Raw genomic sequence first — 25,827 nt, forward strand, 5'->3', positions numbered from 1 at the left:
TTTAATGTAAAAGGAATGAGAAATAAACCGAACGCGTCATGGTTTGACCTTTGACGTCACTGATTCAAACCCACATGGTAGCAGTTTCAGCATGCGTTTAACTCACAGCGGCACCATGACTAAATTAAAGAATAAAAAAAGAAATATAGAGGAGAATGAAGACGACCAGGTATGATTTGATGCTATATTGATGTAGTGTTGTTTTAAAGCAGTCAGACAGTTGTTATATATAACGCGTTATATGATAACACGCGTGTTTATGTAGCGCGAGGTTAAATTGCAGCGTTCTGACTGAATAAGATAATAATACAATTGATAATAATAATACATTTAATAATGACTACCAATAGACACTTTACGGAGTACGTTTAACGCTTTCTCTTTTAGTTTGTCTATCCTGTTTACTGCTACTTTCTACTACGGTGTAAAATGTTATATTAACGTTATATAACAATAGTATATTATTAAAGTTTGGACGCACATGACTAAATATATATATCTCATGTCATTGAAAACCTTTTAATCCATGTATGGTTTTTATTACAAAAGTAAAATTAGGTTTATGTGAATATGGTAATGCAGTGAATGTGTGATGGTCTGCTGATGCTTTCATACTTGCACTGAAACTTTTTCATGTTTTTTTCTCAGCTGCCCATCTTTGATAAGGATGGCGGTAAAGATGGTCATCTAGATGATGGTGATGAAGATCAGGCTGATCTGTCAGACAGTGAAGAGAGCGTCTTCTCCGGGCTTGAAGAATCAGGCAGTGACAGTGATGATGAAGATGAGGAGGGAGATGATGAGGAAGAGGAGGACGGTGATGAAGAAAAGAGCTCTGATGTCGGGGAAGATAAAGCCGCCAGCGGTGACGGAGACGATCGGCTGTCTGCCAAAGATGTGACCAAACCTCAGGTAATATGAACCAGCATGTTGACACGGAAAATGTGTTTATTTCTGGTGCCCTGCAATTTAAAGTTGCATCTCTGTTGCCTTTTAAGAGCTCAAATCCACCCTAAACTTTAATAAAAAAAGTTATCATCAATGATAGTGTACAGAACTTTGATGTGTGATGGTATAAAATCGTGTTTTGAATCAAGGGTTTATTGAAAGACTCCTTAATGGTCCATAGAAATCACAATACTTGTTTTGTAGTTCATTTTTAGGCTTGTGCATATAATCACACTACACATAATATCAGACTTGTATGTAGACCATAAACTTGTTGCTTATTATTATTCTTTAGCCCATATCTGCAGGTTGATGCCATCAGCAGAGTTATACACAGGTTTTAGGTGCATAAAAGCAAGATATTATGCGTTTTCCATTTTAAAGTCTATTATTGTCTTCATGCACAATATTGTGCCGATAGACAATAATGTCGTGGATCGACAACAGTCAAGAGATATCAAGACAATATTTGTCTCGTTTTCCCATAATGTATTAATTATTGTTATTATTATGATCAAATTTCCCACCAAAGTTTCACGTTAACATCACAGCATATATTCGGCACATCACATCGTGAAAACAGCATCGTTGTTCTTCCGCATTTCATGTTCTTTGCATATTACATAAACATAAAATATTGACGATATGCCTAATAATAATACGTACGACAACACAATAACATTGTTCTTATTCTTGTTATTTTATAATAAAAATATATAGCTAATGGCAGCCTATAATAGGTCCACACATTCAGACAACAATGATAAACAAAGCAGCTTAATATCAAACACCAACATAACAAACAACAATTTATTTAACACTAAATATTGCACATAAACTAGGCCGTTCAGATTTCTTGTTAAAGTGCAATGAATAAATAGGCTACCTTATGCCAGCAGACAATGTCCGTAAAGATGTGTGTTTTGAGACTCAGGCCCTGTTTACACATGGTATTAAGATGCATTTAGGTCGCTCGGATCACGAGTAGATGAGAGAGACACATTCCCGTCTTCAGTATACATTCCCGACAGACACAAGACCAGCCGAACGCTGTGAGTGTGTGTTAGAAATCAGGAATGGTGAGAGAACATTGTGCTTGGTATGTTTTTCATCTTTATACCAAACTGGGGTCTCCAGCCAACAACGTTTAAATCCCGTCTGTCTAGCGCACTTCCCATAATGTTCCCGCATTAGTTCAGTAGACGGAGAGTAGACGGTCTTTTGTGGCTGTTTGAACGCATTCGTTTACACTACGAAAGCAATCCGGTCGAATGTGTTTTCAACTCTGGAAGCGGTCGAAAGTGGACAAGCTCAAAGCGTTTTAGACCCGTTTACACCTGTATTTAGTGTCGTCCACTTGTGATCCGATCGGCCGAAACGCATCTCAGTACCAGTTGTCAACAGGGCCTCACTCACCGGCTCCATCACCTTCTTGTGCAGTTTGCAAATTGCCTGTGTGATATCCTCGGACTATGCTTTGCATCTGCCTTTTGCGTCTGTTTTCACATGTAAGTTTAAAATATTCTAACTGAGCTCTCAGCAAAAGTTTTTCAATGCGACAGTTATGTTAGAACACATCACACCTTATTTCCATGCTGTGTGGTCCTAAGAGCGATGTATGACTGATGTAGGCCTTTGGTTTTATTTGATTTCAGTCCAAATATATATATATATACACTTGTTACTAGGGATGCACGATGATATCGGGACAACATCGGTATCGGCCGATAAAAGCTTAAAATGACCATCATCGGCATCGGCCGATATTAATATTTCTGCCGATGAGTCTTGCCGATAGGGTGGCGTGTTTCCTATGCGCACATGACGACCGTGAACGAAGCATGAGCGCCAGCAACTTAAACTTCCAACTAGGGGTGTGCCGTGCGTCTCACGGTTTTTGATCGTGGACGATTAAAATGTCTCCACGATCTGCTTTTGAAGAAAAATCATAGTATCGTGCATTCTATCAGTTCAATTCTGGCGCCTTCATCTCAACATACTGTACAACGCGACGTACATTCACATCACATCACATCACATGTAAACGCAGAGGTAGAGTTACACTCACGGTCACGGGACACCGCAATTCACAAAAGTTCATTGTTTGCATGTGCGTCAAAGTCTTGCTAGGTAAACATGTCATTCACGTGCTGATGCGCTGTTCTAACATCCGCTTTTCTGAGCGCGTTACACCCGACGCTCACAGGAACTAAAGCCGTCACAGCGCCTGCATACTGGACTAATCTTTCGAGTCTTATTGCGCTGATACTGTCAAATACACACAAGGTTTACATAAACAAAGTTGGTTATGTCTAAAGTGAAAGCAAACAGAGAAAATCTGCTTGTCAAATGCGTGTATATTAGACGCGTCGCATTACTCGCGTGCAGTTCTTAAAGAGACAGTAATAATATTCTGCCGCTTGTCTTTAAAGAGATACTGCACCCAGAAATAAAAATTCTGTCCATCTAATGTTGTTTCAAACCTGGATTCATTTCTTTCTTGTGCTTAAATATACTATGGAAGTCACTGGAGTACAGCAACTGTTTGGTTAGCCACATTCTTCCAAATAACTTTTATAATTTCAACAGAAGAAAGAAACTTGAGAGAGTAAATGATGACAATTTAAATTTTTGGGAGAACTATCTCGTTAATGTTAATAAAACAACAAAACACAGAGGAAATCACTCACTGCTCTTGACTGAGAACATTAATAGAAGCTTTAATAAGCTTTTTTTGCACTTAAAAAAAATACAAATATATCGGCAGGGCCGTCGCTAGTGGGGTGAAAGGTGGTGACAATTACAGGGGCCCCCGCTGCCCATGGGGCCCCACAAAATCCAGCAGTTGTACTATTTAGGCCCCTGTAGTATGAATAATTATAATATTTATATTAGTTGTATGCCTGAGATTTAAATGAAAACCACAAAACGTGCAATTTGGGTAAATATTTTTCCAAATATCTGCTTCTCTTACCTCCATAAAAATGGTTTAGTCCGACCTAAAGTATGTATTAATTATTCAGTCAGAGTCAGTGACAAACATCAGATGGACCCAATAAAATTGTAAGTCCCGCCCCAGCTCGTGAACAGAACCAATCAGAGTTGAGGCGGCAGCCTGAAGTTAACGATGAACTTGGTGGAAGAGCAGGAGACTGACTGACTGAAAAATGTCGGGGAAAAGAAAACAAATCAGGGAACCAGAAATGCCAGGAAAAGACGGAGAGGGAGGCAAGGAGAGTGGTTGTATCCCAGTCGATCAAGACGTTCTTAAAGACCGGTTATATATTGTTATTTCGCTGGGAATTAGAAAACTTCCGTCTAAAGTCTGCCGTGTACAGTCATTTTTTATTATCGGTGCGCGCCGCAATCGACCGAATGATTACGTGGTCTAAATTCCTGTCTTTTTACAGTATTGTAACTAGAGTTTTAAAAAAATTACACGAGTCACGACGCATTGCATTATGCATCTGACCTGCCGGCTGATGATATTTAAAACATCGAGAAAACACGAATACAACACACTGCACTTGGATGAATAAATGTAGCCTATTCGCTTTATTTAATAATATTACCAGTTCCATATTATCTTTATTAAAAAATAAGACAATGAATGCTTTTATTTTTTGAATTAGACTGCATTCTTGTCAATTTTTTTAAATGTTTACTTTTTGATTTATGAATTATAACAGACTGAAGGGGGAAAAATTTATTACTTTTTAAAAATTGGTTTTATTATTATTTAACAATTTCTTGCTTTTTTTATTAGTTGGAATTTTTATATAAACATTTAACTTTTAAAATAAAGGTTTTACAACAACATCACCATCTTCTGTTATGTGGGCCTCCATGTTCATCTATTGTACAGTATATGATGAGGGTGGTGGGGGCCCACATCAATATTTTTTCAGGGGGCCCCGAATCCTCTAGCTACGGCCCTGTATATCGGTATTGGCATCGGGCAAAATTAGTTTGAAAATATCGGCATATCGAATATCGGCCAAAATCCTATATCGTGCATCCCTACTTGTTACCTGTTTTAAAGGAATACGGTAGTTCCCCCAAAAATGAAAATGATTGGTTGCACTTTATTTTACAGTACTTGCACTTGTGTACTTGCATAAGAAAGTACTGGGTAATATAAAGTAACTGCATGGGTTAGAGTTAGGTTTAGGTGTAGATTCAGGGTTAGTACCTAGATATTACCCAGTTATTGTAATAACTATAAAGTACATGGGGAACAGCAGGACTGTAAAATAAAGTGATACCAGATGATTGTCATTTTGGGGTGAACTATTGCTTTAAATACTTTTATATTTTTCATGTTAGTTTATCAGTAAGTTATGGACTTCTTGAAATGCAGTCAGGGATCCAGACTCTGTCAGATTTACATTTTGGATTCATCAACTTCTTCCCAAAAACGTTAGAGAGGTCAGTGCAGAAAACGGACTGAGAGGGAATATTATCGTGACTGTAGGCGTTAGTTGCGTGATCTGTTTTGATCAGACATGGTGTGCATGAAAGTCTGTGCTTTACTACGTTTGCAGCTCTTATACAGATGGGGTTTCCATTAGAACTGTATTTGTTATTGCCAAATGTATTGCATTGAGCTGACTTTCTGTCATATGGAGTGTCACATTTCCAGACAGTGTTTTGGAATATAGTACAGTGACTCCAAAGGATATTTGGACACTTCAGTCAGACAAATGTCTGCATGTCATTGCATTGTGTAACGCGATATCAAAGCAGCTTGCGTGAACACGCTAATATTTGCATTTATTCATTTAGCAGATGCTTTTATCTAAATATTTAAAAAGCAATTAATTATATGGAGGCATGAACACGAGAAGTGCTAAAAGTACAACTTTTCAAACATCGTCTAGAACTTTGCTTCTCCATTTTTTTTCTTTTTTGAAGTCAAGGCCTTCTTTGTTGTCAATCAAAGCCTCCAAGATATTTCTAGCTGTTATTTTTTGCTTCTGAAAAGCAGCTGTTATTACAGCAAAGTAATTATGAATTCATTTAAATTAAAATACTGAATGTATTTCAGGGTTCACACTTTTATGACCCATCAATTTACATATTTCCAGTTTTCTGTGATTTAAAGGAGACTTTTTTTATGCACAAATAGCTATTTCTATTGTCTTATAAAATATTTAAAAAAAAAAAATCATATCCATTATAACATTTTCCAAGACTTTTCCACGTCATGAAATCACCTTTAAAATTAATTCATACACTTTAAATCCACTATCCTGGTTTTCCAAGACTGAGGGAACAAATTAAAATAAAAAAATATATTTTTTAAGCTATTATGGGTTATTTGAAAAATAGTTTTGTCCATTTACTGGATTACAGACTAGACAATGAGGGATAATAAATAAAATAAAAATATTTCAAGCATATAGAGATTCTTTTGTTTACCTGTTTTCATTCAGAGCAGTAACATCAACAGGATTCAGTCAAGTGCTCACAGAAGACATTTCTAAAAAACGTAAATTATTTTATAAAAATAACTTTTTTGGATTTGATAAAACATATAGTGTTGTGAAAATGAAGAAAAATGTATTGTGCAACTCTGTAGATGTCTGACCTCAGATAAGAAAAGCGAAGTCAGCTTTGAGAAAAGATCTCGCTGCTTTTGAGCTCAGATACTGTCACTTGATTTGATGCTTTACTATCTAATGCAATGACATTGAAACATTTTTAATTGTCCCAATATTTTTGGGCTGCTGTATATCTTTGTTCAGTGAGGGAAGACGTGGTCTAGCTCTGATCCTCACTCTCTAGCGCCCCCTAATGCTGCGTCGCTGATAGTGTGAATGCCAGCTCTGCTTCTGCATTAGTGGACGTCTGAGAGAACGAAGTAGATTGTCAAGCTGTCCTTCTGTGTGAGTTGTTTTGGAGTCATGGACAGAGAAACATGGGATCTTGGTAAATGGCAGGTGTCTGGCACAGGAGAAAGTCAATATTTATCTATAGCACTGAAAATGCTGCTTCAGTCCGCTGGTGAACTCCGAACTCAACAGCTGTCAATCACTCCCCTAGAGAACTCCAGTTTCATGTTATGCTTTATAAATAGCAAATTTGCGTCTCAAAACGTTAAAACATTGCTTGTGTGCATCGTCAGTTAAAGGACATGTGTTCTAGATCATGTTTTGTTACGGTTACAAAGCTCAGGATCTACAAAGTTAAAAAGAAATGTCAGTTACAAATCTACCAACAACCTTGTCGACAGTTTATTCGGTCTTCGATTTTTTTTGGGAGATTTATTAAAGTCAGAAGAGATAACGTTTCAATTTTGCCTTCACTCCCTTAGCCGTTGTATTAGAAGCACACAATTAGTTTTGTATGAATAGGATCCATTGAGTAAATGTTAAGTGGTATTCGTTGGTGTTAGTATGTTACTGTTGTTATTTTTTTTCAGTATCTCGTTTACTATAGTATTATGTGTATCGGCAATTTATCAGCCATCGGCCCTGCCATATCACATACTGACCAATGCAAAACTTGGATCAGATATCAATATCAGTGTTTTTACACAATATTTATGAATATTATATATTATACACTACTGGTCAAAAGTTTGGAAACATTAAGGTTTTGTAATGTTTTTGAAAGTAGTCTCTTAATCTTACCAAGGCTGCATTTATTTGATCAAAAATACAGTAAAAACAGTAATTCTGTGAAATATTATTACAGTTTAAATTACCGGTTTTTGTTGTAATATTTTTTAAAATGTAATTTATTCCTGTGATGCAAAGCTGAATTTTTCGCATCATTACTTCAGTCTTCAGTGTCACATGATCCTTCAGAAATCATCAATCAAGAGAATTTCTTATCATCGTCAATGTTGAAAACAGTTTTAACTGCTTTTTCATGATCATGATACACTGCCATTAAAAAGTTTGGGGTACGTAAGGTTTATAAATAAATAAAACGAATTTAGCAAAGGCACATTCAATTGATAAAGGCAGTAAAGACATTTTTGAAATTAATAAATATTTTCAAAAAAGTTCTATTTATAATAAATTCTGTTCTTTTGACTTTCTATTAATCAAAGAATCCTGGAAAAAACACTTTCCTCAAAAATATTAAGCAGCACTACTGTACTTAACATTAATAATAAAATAAATGTTTATTGAGCACCAAATCAGCATTTTAGAATATATGTATGTATATATGCGTGTATATAAAGTATATGTACAATTTAATTATTTATTTATTTGGCTTTTCCCCTTGATTTTTTTTTTTTTTTTTTACAGAATAATCAATATTTTTTAGAACAATCAATGTTGATGATAGGAAAGTGAGACTCGAACCTAAGCCCAAGTGAGCCAACAGCTCGTATACGCCTTGTTCCACAACTAACTCTCTAAAAATATTTACAAACAATGAGTCTCATTCATGAAACACGAGTTTGTGTAAATCGTGTGTAAAGTGGTTCTGGCATAAATGTTCGGATTTATTAAAATGTTCTAGGGGTGTAACGGTACACAAAAATCACGGTTCGGTACGTACCTCGGTTATAAAGTCACGGTTCGGTACGTTTTCGATACAGCAAAAAGTAAGAAATGCCAGAGAAATTTCCTATTTGTTAAAAGAAAAAATATTTTTTAAATAAGTGTGAGTTTTCCTACATCTTGAAACTTTCAGGTTTATAAATGGGTGTCATCTTTGAAGGATGAACAAATAATGTTTTGGTCATCAAATTAAAAATAACATTTAAATATATGAAGAGTTCAGATGCAAAAGCCATTTGAAATTTTCTTCTAGAATGATCATTTTTATCAAGCTTGTATATTTAAGTTCAGTAATTTCACTTAAATGGCAATGAAGATTACCTATTAATTGTCATTTGAGTGAAATTACTGAACTTAAATATACAAGCTTCATAAAAATGATAATTCTAGAAGAAAATTTCAAATGGCACTTAGAGGCTTTTGCATCTGAACTCTTCATATATTTTATTTATATAATATTTGAGTTTTGAAGTGCTGGAAAAAGATTTGTTAAGTACTTGAAAGCATTTCACTATTCCAGCTAAACTGGTTACATTTAGCCTAGTGTTACTATATTAAATCCATGGTGAATGTTGCTGGTCTGTGGACGTAAAGTAGTATTACTAACGTTTGTTTATTTACGGCACAATATTTCTCCTGGTGTCCACGTCAGCGCTGTTTGATCTAATAGAGATCTACGGTTAATAACGGAGAAATGTGAATGCTTCTCACTAGATCTCGCAGCGATGTTATTACTTCAGTGGCGAACTCAAATGTTTTCTTTACTGGATCTTAGCGCTGTATAGTAACAGTGTTGCTTGATCGAGATCGGCTCGCGCTGCACAGATGTTGCTGGTCTGAACTGATAAACGATCCGTGAAGCACATAATGAGTACCGCAGTTTCGTTTCGCTTTCATTACGCTTGCCATTTGATGTTGCGCAACGTTGTGGTGATCGCGCCAGCGCGAATTTTGTCGGCAGGAAAAATGGTCCAAGGAATCGTTCGGTTTGTATGCGTACCGAACCGGAAGCCTCAAACCGAAACGGTTCAATACGAATACATGTACCGTTACACCCCTAAAATGTTCGTATTTTCCAAATGTTAGTTGGTACGACAGAAATCTACACCTGCTCCCAGCCACACGTAAACAGTGAGTTTAACACCCGAACGTTTTGCTCATTAATAACTAAGGCTGCATTTTAATTCACCTTAATCGGGTACATATTTGCACAGCATTTTGAAAAAATATTATATATAGTAATTACACACGGTTTTTCTTTTTACTTCTGGGACTGTTTGATTAACAGATGAAACTCCATTAACTGCATCTGTAATGCTGCCAAGCTTCCTTTTTTTTTAGGATGCTTGAAAATAAAATGTGGTGTTTTGAATGAGCTTCTGATAATAAAACTTCGATTTCTGCATCTGAGAAATTTTTCTTTTTCATTCGCTTTTGAGAAGACATGTTGAAATCCTTCGTTTGGTGTCATAATATGATGCCCATATATAGTTGTCAGTCGGATTTAATGGGCGGGATTTATGGTAATTGAGAATGAACGTGCACGCGCGTCCAATTTACGACTGATTGGAATTCATTAACACACACATTTCGCTATCACATCTGACGTTTACGAAGTATTTGTGAATCAGGAGAAGAGTTTTCGGGAAGGTCTCTTTACGCGCAAATCACTCTCATATTTACTCGTATATTTACGAATGTTTCATGAATGAGACCTAATGTGTATTAACCAGACTTCCAGAGAGAGCTAATGCATCTGTAAAGGCCACCGAGTGTTCATGGTTAACAGCCATTGCTGATGACATTGGTCTTATGGTCTATCACTAGTGTAGTTTTAGGCCTCTTTACATGCGAGCAGCGTTTCCTCCAGATCTCCCTGCTCTCATTCGTCAGGATCAGCAGCACCTACAGTGTGTGAGCTCCAGGGCCAAAGTGTTGCGCACCAGCGGATGTGTCTGACGTTACCGCGGGACACGATCAAGTTCGCAGCTTTGAAATCTCTGGCGTTGCAGCGGAGGCCGTGGGACGTATTGTTCCTGTCTCAACTTTTTAATCCGCTCCCCCGGCTTGTTTTTTTTCCCCTGCGCTCTTTTGTCGAGGGTCTTCTGAGAGACGGATCACGACTCTGACTGATGCACACCAGGCAGAAGTTAACGCGGCTGCCGGAGACGTTATGATTCCTGCGAGGTTTCCTGCAGCCGTGTGTCTGATCCAGCAGCGCTTGCGTGAGGGGGTGGGAGATGAGGAAAACACCAGAGGAGCTCATCTTACCGTCAAACTGGCTTTTTCTCGAAAGCACGCCCACACACAGCACGCGCTGCAGACACGGCTGGTCCGCTTCCATCGCTGACACACGTGACGGGCCAGACGGGACACGTTTAATTGAGTAGCCACGGTCTTAATTAAGTATCAGCGTGAATGTTGATGAGTGGCGTCGGATTGTTCCATCCGTAACTCACTCACTCAATAACTCAACCACAGTTCAGAGGAAGCAAACGAAATAATGAGCGACTCGAGGCCTTCGGAGCGGAACCCGGGACCGTCCGCCAACAGACATTAAAAACACGTTATTGTGCAAACGTTCGTGTGTGTCGTTGCACACATTGGATGTGTGTGTGCAGGTTCGAAACGGATGCGAGATGTGCTCCAAAAGCCTGTCAGTGTGTTCGTTTCTTTGTCTGATTCGTGCATTCATTGGAACAATATTGCAATGCTTAAGCAATATATTTTAATAATTGTAATAATGCACTAATATTGTAGTATACAGTAAAATATATATATATGTAGGTTAATATATTGCTTTAGCACAACCGTTGTAAACTATTATATACAGTGCTGGGCAGAAATATTTGCCCCCTTGGCAAATATGATCAAAGATGGCTGTAAAAAATAAATCTGCTTTGATATTTTATAAATAAAATAAAAAAAAGCAAGAATCTAACCTTTTATTGAAGTAAAAGAATTGAAAGTGGGGGGGAAATCACATAATGAAATAAATGTTTTTCTCCAAAACACATAAGGAACAATTATTTTCCCCCTTTTATTAAATACTTTTTGAACACCCGACGAGAGATCAGAGACCAATCCTCCATACAGAAGCTCTCCAGATCCTGCAGATTCCCAGATCCATGCTGGTGCTTCTCCTCTTCAGTTCACACTCATCTTTTATAGGGTTCAGGTCAGGGACTGGGACGGCCATTGCAGAGGCTTGGTTTTGTGCTCAGTGACACATTTTTGTTTTGATTTTGATGTTTGTTTTTGGATCACTGTCCTGTTGGAAGATCCAAACACGGCCCGTTATAAGATTTCTAGCAGAGGTTGTCAGGTTTTGATTTTTTTATCTGTTGGTATTTGATCGAATCCGTGATGCTATGTATCTGAAACGAAAAAAATAGCTTTTTTGGCAGCAAACACTTAATATGGGTTTGGTGCACTGCACACAGGGATAAAAAAGACTGAATTTTCAGCTTCATTACTCCAGTCGTCGTCTTCAGTGTCACATGATCCTTCAGATATCATTCTAATATGCTGACTTGGGAAATATTTATGATTATCAAAGTTGAGAACAGTTGCGCTGCTTAATTTTTTGTTGAAACCCTGATACTTTTTTTTTCAAGGATTTTTTTATATAGAATTCTTTTGTAACATTATAAACAATTTACTGTCACTTTTGATCAATTTAATGTGTCCTTCCTAGCTGAATAAAAGTATATGTGTGTGTGTGAGAGAGAGAGTGTGTGTGTGTGTGTGTTTTTTTTGTAACTTTCGAGACTCAAACTCTCGTCGTCATGCTTTGGTCTGCATCATCTTCAGCCCACATGGGTTTGTGGTTGTTCTGGCGTTAGGCCACACGCCGCCAGACGTCCTGAAGAGCTTGTTTTTAATCTGAATCCACACCGTGAGCTCTTCAGTTCTGGCCACTCGAACATCATCTGGTCAAATCATCTGTCAAAAGCTGATTTCTCTGCCCCCACATCCTTCTTTTATTACCGGACTCTTGCAGTAAGAAGCAAGTGTGTTCATTTCACGTGTGAAGTATCCCTGTGCATGTTTGGCAAAATGCACCTGGGTGATATATAGCTAAATCATGTTATATTTTGATCATTTTCAGCTTTATCTCTTCCTGGGCCTGAAAAGAAGACTTTTTAATTGTATGTTTTACCTTTTTTTTTTTTTTTTACTTATTTCAACTATTACTAATTAGATTCAGAATTTAAAAAAGTAAAACCTTTTTTAAAGCATGTTTTCCAGACTATTTTACTAAATTAATAAATAAATGTGCACATGCAAGACTGTTTAATTTATATGCACAAATGTTATATTACCCAGTAAAATATATATATGTAAATAAACACTAACGTTGTAAGATTGTAATGTTTTTGAAAGAAGTCTCTTCTGCTCACCAAGGCAGCATTTATTTGATCAAATATACAGCAAAATCAGTAAAATTGTGAAATGGTATTACAATTTAAAGCAACTGTTTTCTATGTGAATATGTTGTAAAATATCATTTGATTCCTGTGATGCAAAGCTGAATTTTCAGCATCATTACTCCAGTCTTCAGTGTCACATGATCCTTCAGAAATGATTTGACGCTCAAAAAACATTTATTATTATTATTAATCAATGATGAAAACCGATGTGCTGCTTCATATATTTGTGGAAACCGTGATACATTTTTATTCAGGATTCTTTGATGAATAGAAAGTTCAAAAGAACAGCATTTATTTGAAATGGAAATCATCATATATGTCTTTACTGCAAAATTTCATCAATTTAATGTAGGGATGTAGGGATATATCGGCCACCATATCGGTATCGGCCGATATAATAAAGCCGATAAATAATGAATTTTATTAACCCCCTGAGAGCCGTTTCGAGCACTTTAATCATGAATTGATGCACTTTAATGGACTTCTAAAGTCAAACAGCCGTTCACTCCCATTATGAAGCTTGGAAGACCCAGGACATGTTTTAATATAACTCCGATTGTATTCGTCTGAAGGAAGAATGTCATATACAGCTAGGATGGCTTAAAGGGGTCATATAATGCCATTTTTGTACAAGCTTATATGATTCTTTAGGGTCTAAAGTAAAAGTTTGTAATATACTTTAATTAAAAATTCTCATTAGTATTGTAAGAAAACACTTATTTTACCTGGTCAAAAACAGCTCTGTTTTCAGCACGCCGTTTCAGTGCATATGACTTTAAATGATCATGAGCTTTGCTCACTCCGCCTCTCTGTTCTGCGCATACACCGTTTGTAACACAATAACACAATAACCATAACGGTTGTTCATTATAAACGTGGGATTATGAATTATATTGAGAACGTTGTACATAGAAAACATGCTGTAATGTACCCTGAGTGTAAACCTTAGACGCATTCATCGTGAAGCGTGCAGCTGGCGATTTGCAAAGATTAATATAAATATTAATATAAAGATTAATAAAAACGTTACACTCACTTTAGTTCTTCTGAAGGTTCAGCAGGAAGACGAATAGGTTCCGATCCTTTATTCAGGTGCAGCTTCTCAGCAAATCCAGCTTTACACTGATCCTCGTTTATAAAGCAGTCCACTGAGAAATGATTCGGCAAACATGAGAGCGTTGCTCGTGGGGAATATTCTCTTCGAAAACAAACTCAGCCACTGCGTCTTCAGCGGTTCGGATTTAGGAACATTAAAATGACTGCTGTGTTCGTTATTACACCCAAGAACAGAACACCACAATCGCTTAGACGCCATTCTGCTCATAGACAGTGCTCCAGCATATCAACAATGACCGCGCCGGTCCGCGCAGACTATGATTGACAGGACGAGCGAGGGCGGGTCTGTGTTGAATCACAAGCTGTCAATCAACAATCGTGGGAGGGGCGTCCGTTTTATTGACGTCACAAAAACGAACGGCTCAATTTGAGGCAGGGGAAAACATTTAAGGAGATTAAAACAAAACCACTGGATGGATTTTTATCATTATATGATGTTTGTGTACAGGCACTGCCAACACACATTTCAGTACAATCAACTTGTAAAAGTGCATGTACCATTATATGACCCCTTTAAGTACAACATGTGCCGCGCAAAATCTGTAGGCTACATAAAACTATAATGAGAACATTATAATGATGAGACTTTTGTTTTTGTAATCAGGCTCTCAAAAATGATAAACATTTGGACTTAGATTTATCAGCCAAATGGCCAATATATCGGTTATCAGTTAATTATTGGTTATCGGTATTGGACAAAAATCTTATATCGGTGCATCACTAATTTAATGCATCTTTGATATATATATATATATATATATATATATATATATATATATATATATATATATATATATATATATATGAAGAGTTTGGTTCCAAAACGCGATAAATGCCATTTAAAAAAAAAAAGTTACTGCAAAAATCAGTATTGTATCTGGTTGGCATTGAAAAGTCAATGTTTAATTTTAAGTAAAATGCGATATCCGGCGTGTTATTCTGTCATGTTTTCTCCCTTTCTTTCCAAACCGCGACAAACGCCAGTCTCCCTTCTCTGCAGAATGCGATATATCCGCTCTCAACCAATCACAACGCACCATTCCACGCAATGTAAACAGTAACGGCAGCGCCTTAAATACACCCGGCGTCCTAGTTTTTCTGATCTATTTTGTACTTTTCGATCAACAAACAAACAAAAAAATGAATAATTTTGACGGCATTGATGAACCTGTGGTTGTTTGCGGTGGGTAAGAAACGTAAGGCATCGAATCATTCACGTGAGGAGATTAAGAAGATGAGGCACCCGGGAGGAGGAAAAATGTTTTCAATCTTCTTTACAGTTCTTAATAAAAATATTATACTAATAAACTTACGTTGTTGTGTATTTTCAACAGTTTCAATATGGAAAAAAAAACTTTTATATTGATTCAATGGATTAATTGCATTTTGAATAAAAAAAAAAAAAGGATTTATTGCATTTTGAGGGGAAAAAATCCGTTTTTATAATAAATCTTTGAAAATCAAAACCTGGATTTAAATTTTTTTTTTTGTTATTATGACCTACAAATGCTATGTGAAAGTTTGAAACAGAAAATAGTGGTTTTCATCTTTCCACTTTCTTGGTAAAGAAAACACATTTTTACTCAAATTAATCTAAATGGATTTATTGCGTTTTGGAACCAAACTCTTCATATATATATACTACTGACCCCAAACGTTTGAATGGTATATGAAAAAAAATACATAAAAACTTTTGAGTGCATGTTTTGAGTGTTTTTCATTACATGAACACAGGGAATAATACGATTGAATCATTTTCATTTATATACACATCAATTTAACAAAGCATAGTCATAAACAGCTAATTTTTACGAGCATATACAGTATTCTTACTAAAACATTCACATTTATTGCAAGATTGCTTCCATGATCACTTTCAGGTGGTGCAAGTGAATCGTTGAATTAGTTCATGGTTTGAATAGATTCATGAACAAACTTTAGTGGTATTTGTTAAAATCAGAGAAAACATCTGTTTTAATGCTTTTAAACTCAATGCAGGGAAGAATAAACGAGCACAATGAAACCTAAATATGACCGAAGTCCTCATGATATTCACAATTTTGAATTGGCAGCAAATTCATAGTGAATATTCGATATGGCTGCTTATCCTAACGGGTCACGTCCTGATTTGGCCTGCGGTTTAATGACTCAGAACAACCGGTGTCATTCCCCCAACTCTTCCTTTCCTAAACTGTGTTTCAGCTTGTTTTTAGATCTTCAGGGCTAGCGGAAAAATGGGCCGTCCCCCGGGCTGCACGAGGCATTCAGGAACGCAGGGCTCGAGCGTCTTGATGTGGATTTAACTGGGCTTCAGGGAGGAAGTGTTTCACTTAGCTCTGCGGTCCAAGAGATAGCGGGACGTTTAGGAGCCGTAAATCAGCACAGGTTGCTCACCTGCCCCATCTCGGGCTCGTGGGAGACGCGGCGGCTCAAAGCTGCTCTTCCTCTCGACCCTGTTAGGAGACGTTCAGTCCGCTTGGCCTTCTCGTGACTGATGGGCTGTGGTAAATAACATGCGGTACTGGGAGCTTTCATCCCGATGTCCCGGCGTCTCGGGCAGGATGTGAGGTTCTGGTGACTGCTTGTCAACGGCGCACATGTAAATCACCCACAGGAAGTTTGTGCGCGAAATGAGATAAACTGCATATCTGAAACATGTAGCTGCCGTAAAATAGAGGGTCTTTGGAAAATGTTTTTCTACAACAGCATGAAATTAGTGTTGTAAAAACGTTTTTTTTTGCATTTGTTTTTAATGATTGAGCACAATGCGCTGCACATACTAGTTGCATACCATTGCTTTGCCAATAACTAGTGCTTGTTACAGTAGGTTACATTAGTTAGTTACACAAATACTGTATTTTTGGTTACACTTTATTTTAAGGTGTCCGTGTTACAGTGTAATTATACATTTAAGTACTGAGTAATAATAATTAACAGGGTTTTTCCTGGCTCAAAACGAGGTGGAGGTGGTAAAATCCTGATCATGGCTGAAGAAAACACTTTTTACAACCACATATATTAGGTGTTTTACTAATAAGGTAATTATTATTATTATTATATACATTTTACAGATAAATGTATTAATCTGGTGCACTTTGAGAGTTCAAAATTAAGAGCTCCAACCCATGTTCAGTGTGCAAATTGAACAAAGAAAAAGTCTGTGCATTGACTTGTACCTGAACTTTAAAGGGGGCTTTAGGGCTTGTGCACTAGAGATGTGCGGATCGGCTCTGTCACCTGAATTTGCTGTTAAGAATAAATCATCCACCCGACAACTGCTCAAACCTATGATATTCTCTGATTTAGATATCTGCACCTGATCATCACATTACAATTATTCAAATTGTCAGTGTTAAGCATGATGATATGGTAACTTATCACACCGAAGTAGGCTGCTTTTAAATGAACATTTATTTAAAATAAAATTTCTGCTTGGGCAAAATTACATTTCTTTAATAGCCTAAACACAGGCTTTACTCCTTTCAAACTTAAATTATCACTGTTTCATTACATCATTGTTGGAAACACTCTTATTAAGCTTGTGTGTATCTTTAGTTAAAGCTGTTAAGTTATAAAGCAATCTCATGTAGGGTTTTTCCTTTGTGTTTTATATAATGACCACTAGAAGGTTCTCTAGGCATGGTTTCCTTGATTGCTTTTCCCTGAAGAGATATACATTCGTTGAGCTTCACCGTGAAATTCAGAGTTCCGAGTCTTTTAATGATTTAACTACATATACTTACTATAGGGTTAGGGTTTGGTTTAGGGTTAGCTGCATGTAATAATGCACAGTTTATAAGTACTATAGTAACTACATGTAACATGTTTAATAAGGACACTGTAAAATAAAGTGTTACCGTATTTTTTAAGGTGTCCTTGTTACAGCATAATTATCCACATAATAAAAACATGTACTTACTATATAATTTAGGTTAGAGTTAGGGTTTGGTTTAGGGTTAGTTGCGTGTAATTATGCATAATTTACTGTTATTACTATAGTACCGTATTTTCCGCACTATACGGCGCACCGGATTATAAGGCGCACCTTCAATGAATGACATATTTTAGAACATTTTTCATATATAGGGCGCACCGGATTATAAGGCGCATAAAATACTGCAGTCAAACGTTTGACTGGGTTTGCGTTATGCATCCACTAGATGTCAACAAATGTCAACAAAACAGTCAGATCAAACTTTATTAAGCGTTCTGACAACTCCGTTCACTCCCATGGTAACGTTGTTCAAACGTTAAAGGAAAACTCCGGTCAATTTTAACATTGAGCTCATTTTTTTGTAAATTTGGAGTGCTGTCAGTACAGATAACAACGACAAAAACCGGTGTTGCCTACACCGTGTTATCCTCTTTTTAAAATTTGCACCCTGTTGACTTAAACGGGAAAAGTTTTAAACCTGCTTTTAGCCTCTTAACAACCTTAATTTGTCATTACAAGTGCACAGCCATGTGAGTGAACACGGTGAATCTGACTGCAGTGCAGTAAATGTGAAAGATATGAATAAAAAGGATGTTTATTCAGCCAGCTCACATACCCGTATTTTCTTCCTGTTTTCGGTCGAAGTCCACAGTAGGCGATTGTCGAGTGCGCGCGCGCGATCATTGGTAACTGAGCAACAGTGGAGACTCAGCCTGTCAGCTGTCAGCCGATGACGGTGCTGTGTGGTGTGCTGAGAATATCAGCTCAAATGGATAGTTCATCAGGATCAGATGTTGAACACACGGAGGAGGTTTGATCGCGCTCGCGCGAACTCGACAATCGACTACTGTGGACTTCGGCCGAAAACAGAAAGTAAATACGGGTATGTGAGCTGGCTGAATAAAGAGATTATTCCTGCGGCCTGCCTTCGTGAAAGCTCGGATCACAGTTGAGACTGATATATCAGCCCAGGCATCCACGATCCATTGGCAGGGCGCGGTCTCCCCGTCTTGGTGAACGTGTGTTCCCCATCCATATATAAGGCGCCCCGGATTATAAGGCGCACTGTCGTTTTTTGAGAAAATGAAAGGCTTTTAAGTGCGCCTTATAGTGCGGAAAATACGGTAAGTAAATATAAGATGTGTTACATACAGGATGGGACACTAAAATAAAGTGTGTTGCACTGTTACTAGTTACTGAACTAAATAATAATGTAACTTACTATGTTGTACTTTTTCTGTTTGTTTTTTGTTTTCAATAATTTAATTTAGCTTGTTTTTAATGCAAATTCTTGTTTAGAATTGTTTTAATGTAAATTAGCGTAATACCATTTTTTATTTGAAATCTGCATAAAGTAAAGAGTACAACAAATACAATCATTTAGTGTCTACTAGGGGTGGAACGGTACATGTATTCGTACCGAACCGAAACGGTACGGGCGTCACGGTTCGGTGCACGAATTTACACGGAGAATACACGGTATAAAAATAAATAAAACTCGCGTGGAAATTAATTAATGTAATGCGGATCTACTGTTAGATACGCGGGTTCTTTAGGGACACATAATCTGTACCATCGGCTTAGCTCTGAACGCGCGTTCACTTCAAACGTTGGCTTTATACGCGCGTCCTATTCGCTTTGGACTAGCGTCGAACTAGACGCGATAGACGCGAATTTAACGCTCTATTCGCGTTTGGTGGGACTGCATAATGAACAGGCTGCGATGTCAAGATGCTGGAGTGTGTGTGTTTGTGTGTGTGTGTGTGTGTGTGTGTGTGTGTGTGTGTGAGAGAGAGAGGCGCGGCCGCGATTGAACAGTGGAAACATAAAAAAACATACTCCGTCATTTTGTTCATACAAATCATTAAACCTGCAAAGTGTTTACTTATATTTGTGTACACTCGCAATAAAACACAACATTGTGCTTTTGTCACACTGTAAACTCTTGTCAAACTGTAACCTACAACTGTCACCCAACCAAAATCTCTTCCTTCTCGCACGCACGCACGCACGCACGCACGCACGCACGCACGCACGCACACACACACACACACACACACACATTGTTTTAAAAGCAAAACATATTTATCCAAATCCATTTCAAAACAGTCTGTGTGTCCCATCTTTTAGACATTCATCATATCGCATTGGTCTTCATTTCTCGTCCTCGGAGCACTAATCTTACACATTCTACATTGATTAAAAAAGAAAATCGAACGCGTTTTTAATGGTAATATTATTTTATACAGAAATCAATTATTTATAATTCAGATGAGAATAATGTTACATTGTTAATTAATAATGTTAATTAAAATTAAGGAAAACAAATATATTGATCTGAAATATAGCAAATTAATTTTAAATTAATTCAGGTACAATTACCAAACATATCGCAAGGTCTTTTTGTCTTTTTATTAATTTAATTAATAAACGAATTATATACAACTATTGTCAGTGCACTACAAATAAACTGGTTCTATGCCTTTATTAATAAAACTTATTTAAAAAATACAATGCCTTCTGCATTTTTGTTTTGCTTTTCCCTCCATTGTACCGAAATCGTACCGAACCGTGATGTCTGAACCGAGGTATGAACCGAACCGTGACTTCTGTGTACCGTTCCACCCCTAGTGTCTACATATATTAATAACAGTAAAATACAGTGAACAGTTATTGATTTAAGTAATGATTTTGATCTTGATCATTAGATTTTGTCAGATTAAAATTGTCAATAAAAGAGGATATGGGATTCTCTCCAAAAAAAATGTATATACTTCTAGTTTTTATAGTCCATTTTATAGAAAACATTTATACATTTTTTTATTTGTAGTCCTGTTTATAGAAAACAATTGTTCGTATTTGAGTACATAAGCTGAGGTTTTGGTAACAACTGATGTGTTTTCATTTTTTCTACAGAGTTCTGGACAAAATTTAAAGAAGAAGAAGAAGAAAGCCGGTGGGAAGGAGGGTGGAGCAGAGAGTGTGTCCGACAGAGACGGCGGCCTCAAGGTTTCCTCACAGGTGGACGAGTACGAGCACGACACGTCCGATGAGGAGGTAAGAACCTGCCCAGGACAAGAACAATCATCTAAACTCTGTCTGATTTGCTTTGAAAGCTATTTTTCCATAGCTTTCTGTGGCCTGCAGACATCTAAAGAAAACACTGCCCTATAAAAATGTACCGTGGTAAATGTATTTGGTACTTTGCTACTGTGACATTGGCCATTACAGCCATTTAAATTTCAATATCCTGAATGTTTTTTTCACTGTTTGCAAGAGATCTTATATCCATTTTTTATGGATGTACATTAGTAATAATATCATTTTTGTGGGAACTATGGTTACCATGGAAACACTTTTTTGTTGAAAAGTGGTTGTATTGAAACTTTTTTGTTATTCTTCTTGGCATGGAAATAAGCAAGGTTTTCAATTTTTAAGTAGTTAAATATATTTTAAAGTGGGGATGCACAATATATCGGCCACCATATCTGTATCGGCCGATATATATTAATTGTTTTCGTTATCGGCACGATAAGAAAATTTTGCCGATATATTAAAGCCGATAAATAATGTATTATTTCCTTCAATCGAGACACTTCAGATGCGCACCGTTCGCCATGATGGTTTTGAATTGCTTGAAATATGATTGGAATCACTTTAAAAAGAAAAATACATTTAAAGGCAACATGTGCAGCACAAGTCTGTCATATAGACTATATAATATAATGAGAACATCATTATAATTGTGTGCCTTGGACATGGCTTTGAGACTTTTGTTTTTGTAATCAGGTTCCCAAATTATATACAAATTTGGATTTAGATTAATCAGCAGGCCCGGCGCTACGAGGGGGCAAAAGGGGGCATTGCCCCCTCAGATCTGATTTGTTTATTTATTTGTTTATTTATTTGGATCCCCATTAGCTTCCACAATGTGGTTGCTAGTCTTCCTGGGGCCCATAAAAGTACTGAAACATATATGTACAATTAAAATGCACAAATATAACATGCATAAATATAACATTCATATAACATTAACACATGTATACATTTATCCACATACACACATTCATACTCATACAACATTTGACAATATCAGTACCCATAAACAGTCACAAATTAACTGATGTAATACTATTAATTGTAATCTGTTTTAAAGTCTTCTTAAAATTACATATGTTGGATATATGCCTTGTTTTTAAATCCAATTTATTCCAAGCATTTATTGTGCCCCCTCAGTTTCATTTTTGTAGTCAGGTTACAAATGAAGTGTTTAATGTGTAATGTTCAGTAAAGTGACATCACTACCAGATTCGCACGTTGGTTGGCACTGAGCCAGAGACGGACGAGCTCAGCGCTGTCATATATCAAAACTATTAGGGCTGTGCTCAGAATATCGATACGACGATACATCGTCATGAACTCCTGACGATGCGCGTCTGTCGTGCTTTTGAATGTAGCCAATTCAGGGCTCGAATTTCAGCGCGGGATTGCAAGTATTACGCATTATTCTAACCATTCCCGCAGGTCTCCCACTTATAATGATTAATCCATACAGGTTATAACATCGAATTAGTCATTTTAAAATATTCGAGACACAATTTCACAAACAGCGTGAGTGTTCAGCTGTGCCGCGTCTTCTGTCTCTGTCTCTCAAAATGGGTTGCTCAAGGCAAGCGTCAAACGCGCTGAAGGCGGCGATACACTCTCGCTTTCGGGAGTTGGGACATGACGGAATATTCACTTGCATATTCGGGCGAGTATTGCATTGTCACTTAAGTTTACCATTCGCTCGTCTTTTTAAGTCTTACCACGCAAAACATTCAAGCGATTTTAAACTATTCAGTGCTCGCACGCTCTGAGAGATGGTTTTCTCTGCATGCATACATAGAGTAAAGCCGCCTCACAAACAGCCTGTGAGTAACAAAAGTTCTTTTTCACGGATTATATCGCTTTTACGGACAAAAACAAGCAAAATAATGTCAAAAATGTCAATCTTAGTGAGTATCTAATACAGTCGGTTAATGCATGTGACAGTATAATGAACACAGGATCCGTGCACTAGCTCTTAAAGTGACAGCAGCCATGTGTGTCTGTCATTAATATTGTCGTCAAAACAACAAAAGATAGCTTTAATTATAAGGAATCTGGATTTATAGCCAATGTATTTAATTTAGTCAGGATTAAAATACTACCCAATGTTATTTTACATTTAATTACTTTAAGTGTCTGTAGCAGGGTTCTCAAGTCTCACGCATTGGCCGTGAGACACACGCAATTCAACCAGTTCACACGCTCACACGCCACACCGTGTATATCTCACGCTGAAAAGGCAATGCCAACCAAGTTGTCCTGCAAGCTTTATATATAACGTTGTATACGAGGCGCATGCACACAAAGATAAGTTTCCTGCCGCCAGCGCGTCCGCATCTCGGCCAGATTGCGTTCGTTACTAGGCAACTTATAGACGCGCGAAGTCCGCGAACACACACGGAAGTTCGGCCACCGCGACATCGCGCGAACACACGTCGTGATGGAGAAAGTAAGTTGGAAGAAAGCTCGCCTAACATTTTTAGACTAGATATTTAATATATAGCCCATCGTATACATTATTGATGCAGTCAAAAACTCTACAACTGCTTTGCAACCAGGCCAAAAGCTTTGGCTCAGTTTGGCTAAGGAAATGTTATTGGGTATGGGAAGGAATGAAGATGTATTTCTTCAGTTTATTTTAAATTCTATATTATACTGTATTAATAGTATTTCTAGTTACATTAAGGCTAAAGCAGAGTGCTCTTGGTTATATTGTATATCCTGTCAAAACATACATTAGCCTAATCATTGCCATTGCATTTGTATTTGTCAAGGATGTCAGGGAAAAATGCAAAAATATTTGTTTTTCCAAACATTTTGGAGCAATTTGTTATATATTTGTAGCCTAATTTTGAAATATAACATTAAAGAGTAGGCCTATATTTGATGTGATGAATTGCTCTGTCATTTATCAGATTTACCAATTGTTATAATTTCAATTTTTGCTGGTTAATTATGAACAATGGGTAAAATTGGGGCGGGGATAGGCGGGGGCGGGGCTCCATCTAGGCTCCTCCCCTAACCGCATGTGATCTCACTCCAAGCTTTTGATAAAACTTGAGAACCCGTAGTATTTCTGAATACTACTGCTAGACCTATTCAAAAACGTTTCTCTTTATTGGTAGGCTATATTTATTCTATTGTATTTATTTGTTTAAAATGATTTCAACGTAATGTAAAGAAATTACTTTGTTTGGTGCACATTCCAACACTTATTTAATTGAACTCTCATTGTTTTTTAATGACAAAAACGAAATAGTTTTTCAGTTATCACAACTGTTATAACACTGTTTATTCAATGAAGATATTACTGCTACTAAACTCTGCTCAAAAGAAATTTAAATTCCAAATTGATCCATATCGTGATACGTATCGTATCGTGGCTTTAGTATCGTGATGCGTATCGTATCGTGACATTGTTGGTGATACACAGCCCTAAAAACTATGCATTGTTTTCAACCTCATAATGTTTATTTTAGGTTTCAGACATTTAAATACACATAAGCACTAGTAAAACAATACATTTGGAGTTTGTAAAATACACACGGATGTCTGTGGAAGCAGTAATAACAATCTATTCAAATATAATTTGCCAACGTGTGTTATTCATATCAGACAAACATAGTGGAATTGACTATAAAGTTTACTCTATTCTTCTCACAGTTCACCGGCCACTTTCTTACAAATATTTCGCGAGAAACTGATGACTGACAGGACTCTCTGAACTGCGGTGCAAATAAACATGATGGCGCCCATCTTATGTTATAGATCAAGATAAAGATTATTTCAGGGTATCCGCGGGGTCTTGAAAAGTATTAAAAGGTGATAAATCAATTTTGGGAAAATTAAGACCCTTAAAAAGTATTAAAAAGTCTTATCACGGCTTTATAAAGTCTTACATTTTGAAAGTATTTTTTCTGAATTAGCTGTCCAACAGTTTGAGTCCCAAAAACATCATAAAAGTGTGTGAATTTAGTCATTTTTATTAAAAAAAACTTTGCTTTGATTTACTATCCCAGCCTATTTGATTTTTTTTTTTTTTTTTATCAGAGTGGTCTATAGTCTTTATCACAAACTAAAACTGTTAAGTTAAAAAGTATCACTGATGTAAATGGTTACAGCTTGAAGTGGCGGTGAGGTATTAAAAAATATTGAGAAGGTCTTGAAAAAGTCTTGAAAAGGTATTAAAATTAACTTCAAGATTCCTGCATATAACCTGTATTTATGAAGGTTTTAAACGACCAAACACACTCACTTACACATTTTTGACAATCGGAATATCTGATGACATGGTAAGCAAGTTTGTGAATATTTTGAATAAAAAAGGAAAAACAAAAGAAAAGCGATACACATCTGTCATTCATTATTGTGGCTGCGGTGTGTCACGTGACAAATATGACGCGTTGCCATGGAAACATTAAGGGGGAACGTTCTAAAATAAAAACTCACTCTGTGGAGTCAGTTAGAATATTTTAAACTTAAGCGTGAAAGAGTTCCTAAATGAATAATAAATGATGCTGGCTTATCTTTCTATTACGTGGTTACCTGTGCAGTTGCATATGGAGTGTTTTATGGAGCGCTGCATTTAAAAATCTGTTGTTCCAAAGCGAGGTGTGTATTGATTGTCCATTGATGGTATTAAAGTTAAGCCCCCTTAACAATTTCACATGCCTCCTCAGTCATTTCATCCTGCAGCCGGGCCTCAGCCAATATATCAGTTATCGGCTTTCAAATATAAAGAATTATCGGTATCAACAAAAATGTCTATATCTGTGCATCCCTAATT

At 36.9% G+C, this 25,827-nt stretch overlaps 1 protein-coding gene across 1 annotated transcript in view; it reads left to right on the plus strand.

Annotated features, from left to right (window-relative positions):
• Positions 1 to 23: 23 nt before the first annotated feature.
• The window catches only part of bop1 (BOP1 ribosomal biogenesis factor), a 102,126-nt gene continuing 76,322 nt past the window's right edge, over positions 24 to 25,827 (plus strand). The window contains exons 1-3 of the mRNA XM_056232721.1: positions 24 to 169; positions 649 to 912; positions 20,868 to 21,008. Of these exons, the coding sequence (XP_056088696.1) occupies positions 92 to 169; positions 649 to 912; positions 20,868 to 21,008 (483 nt within the window). The 5' untranslated portion in view covers positions 24 to 91. The remainder of the gene's footprint in view (positions 170 to 648; positions 913 to 20,867; positions 21,009 to 25,827) is intronic.

The sequence above is a fragment of the Rhinichthys klamathensis genome, unplaced genomic scaffold (genome assembly GCF_029890125.1).
Source record: "Rhinichthys klamathensis goyatoka isolate OS25496 unplaced genomic scaffold, OSU_Roscu_1.1 h1tg000354l_1, whole genome shotgun sequence".
Taxonomy (NCBI): Eukaryota; Metazoa; Chordata; class Actinopteri; order Cypriniformes; family Leuciscidae; genus Rhinichthys; species Rhinichthys klamathensis.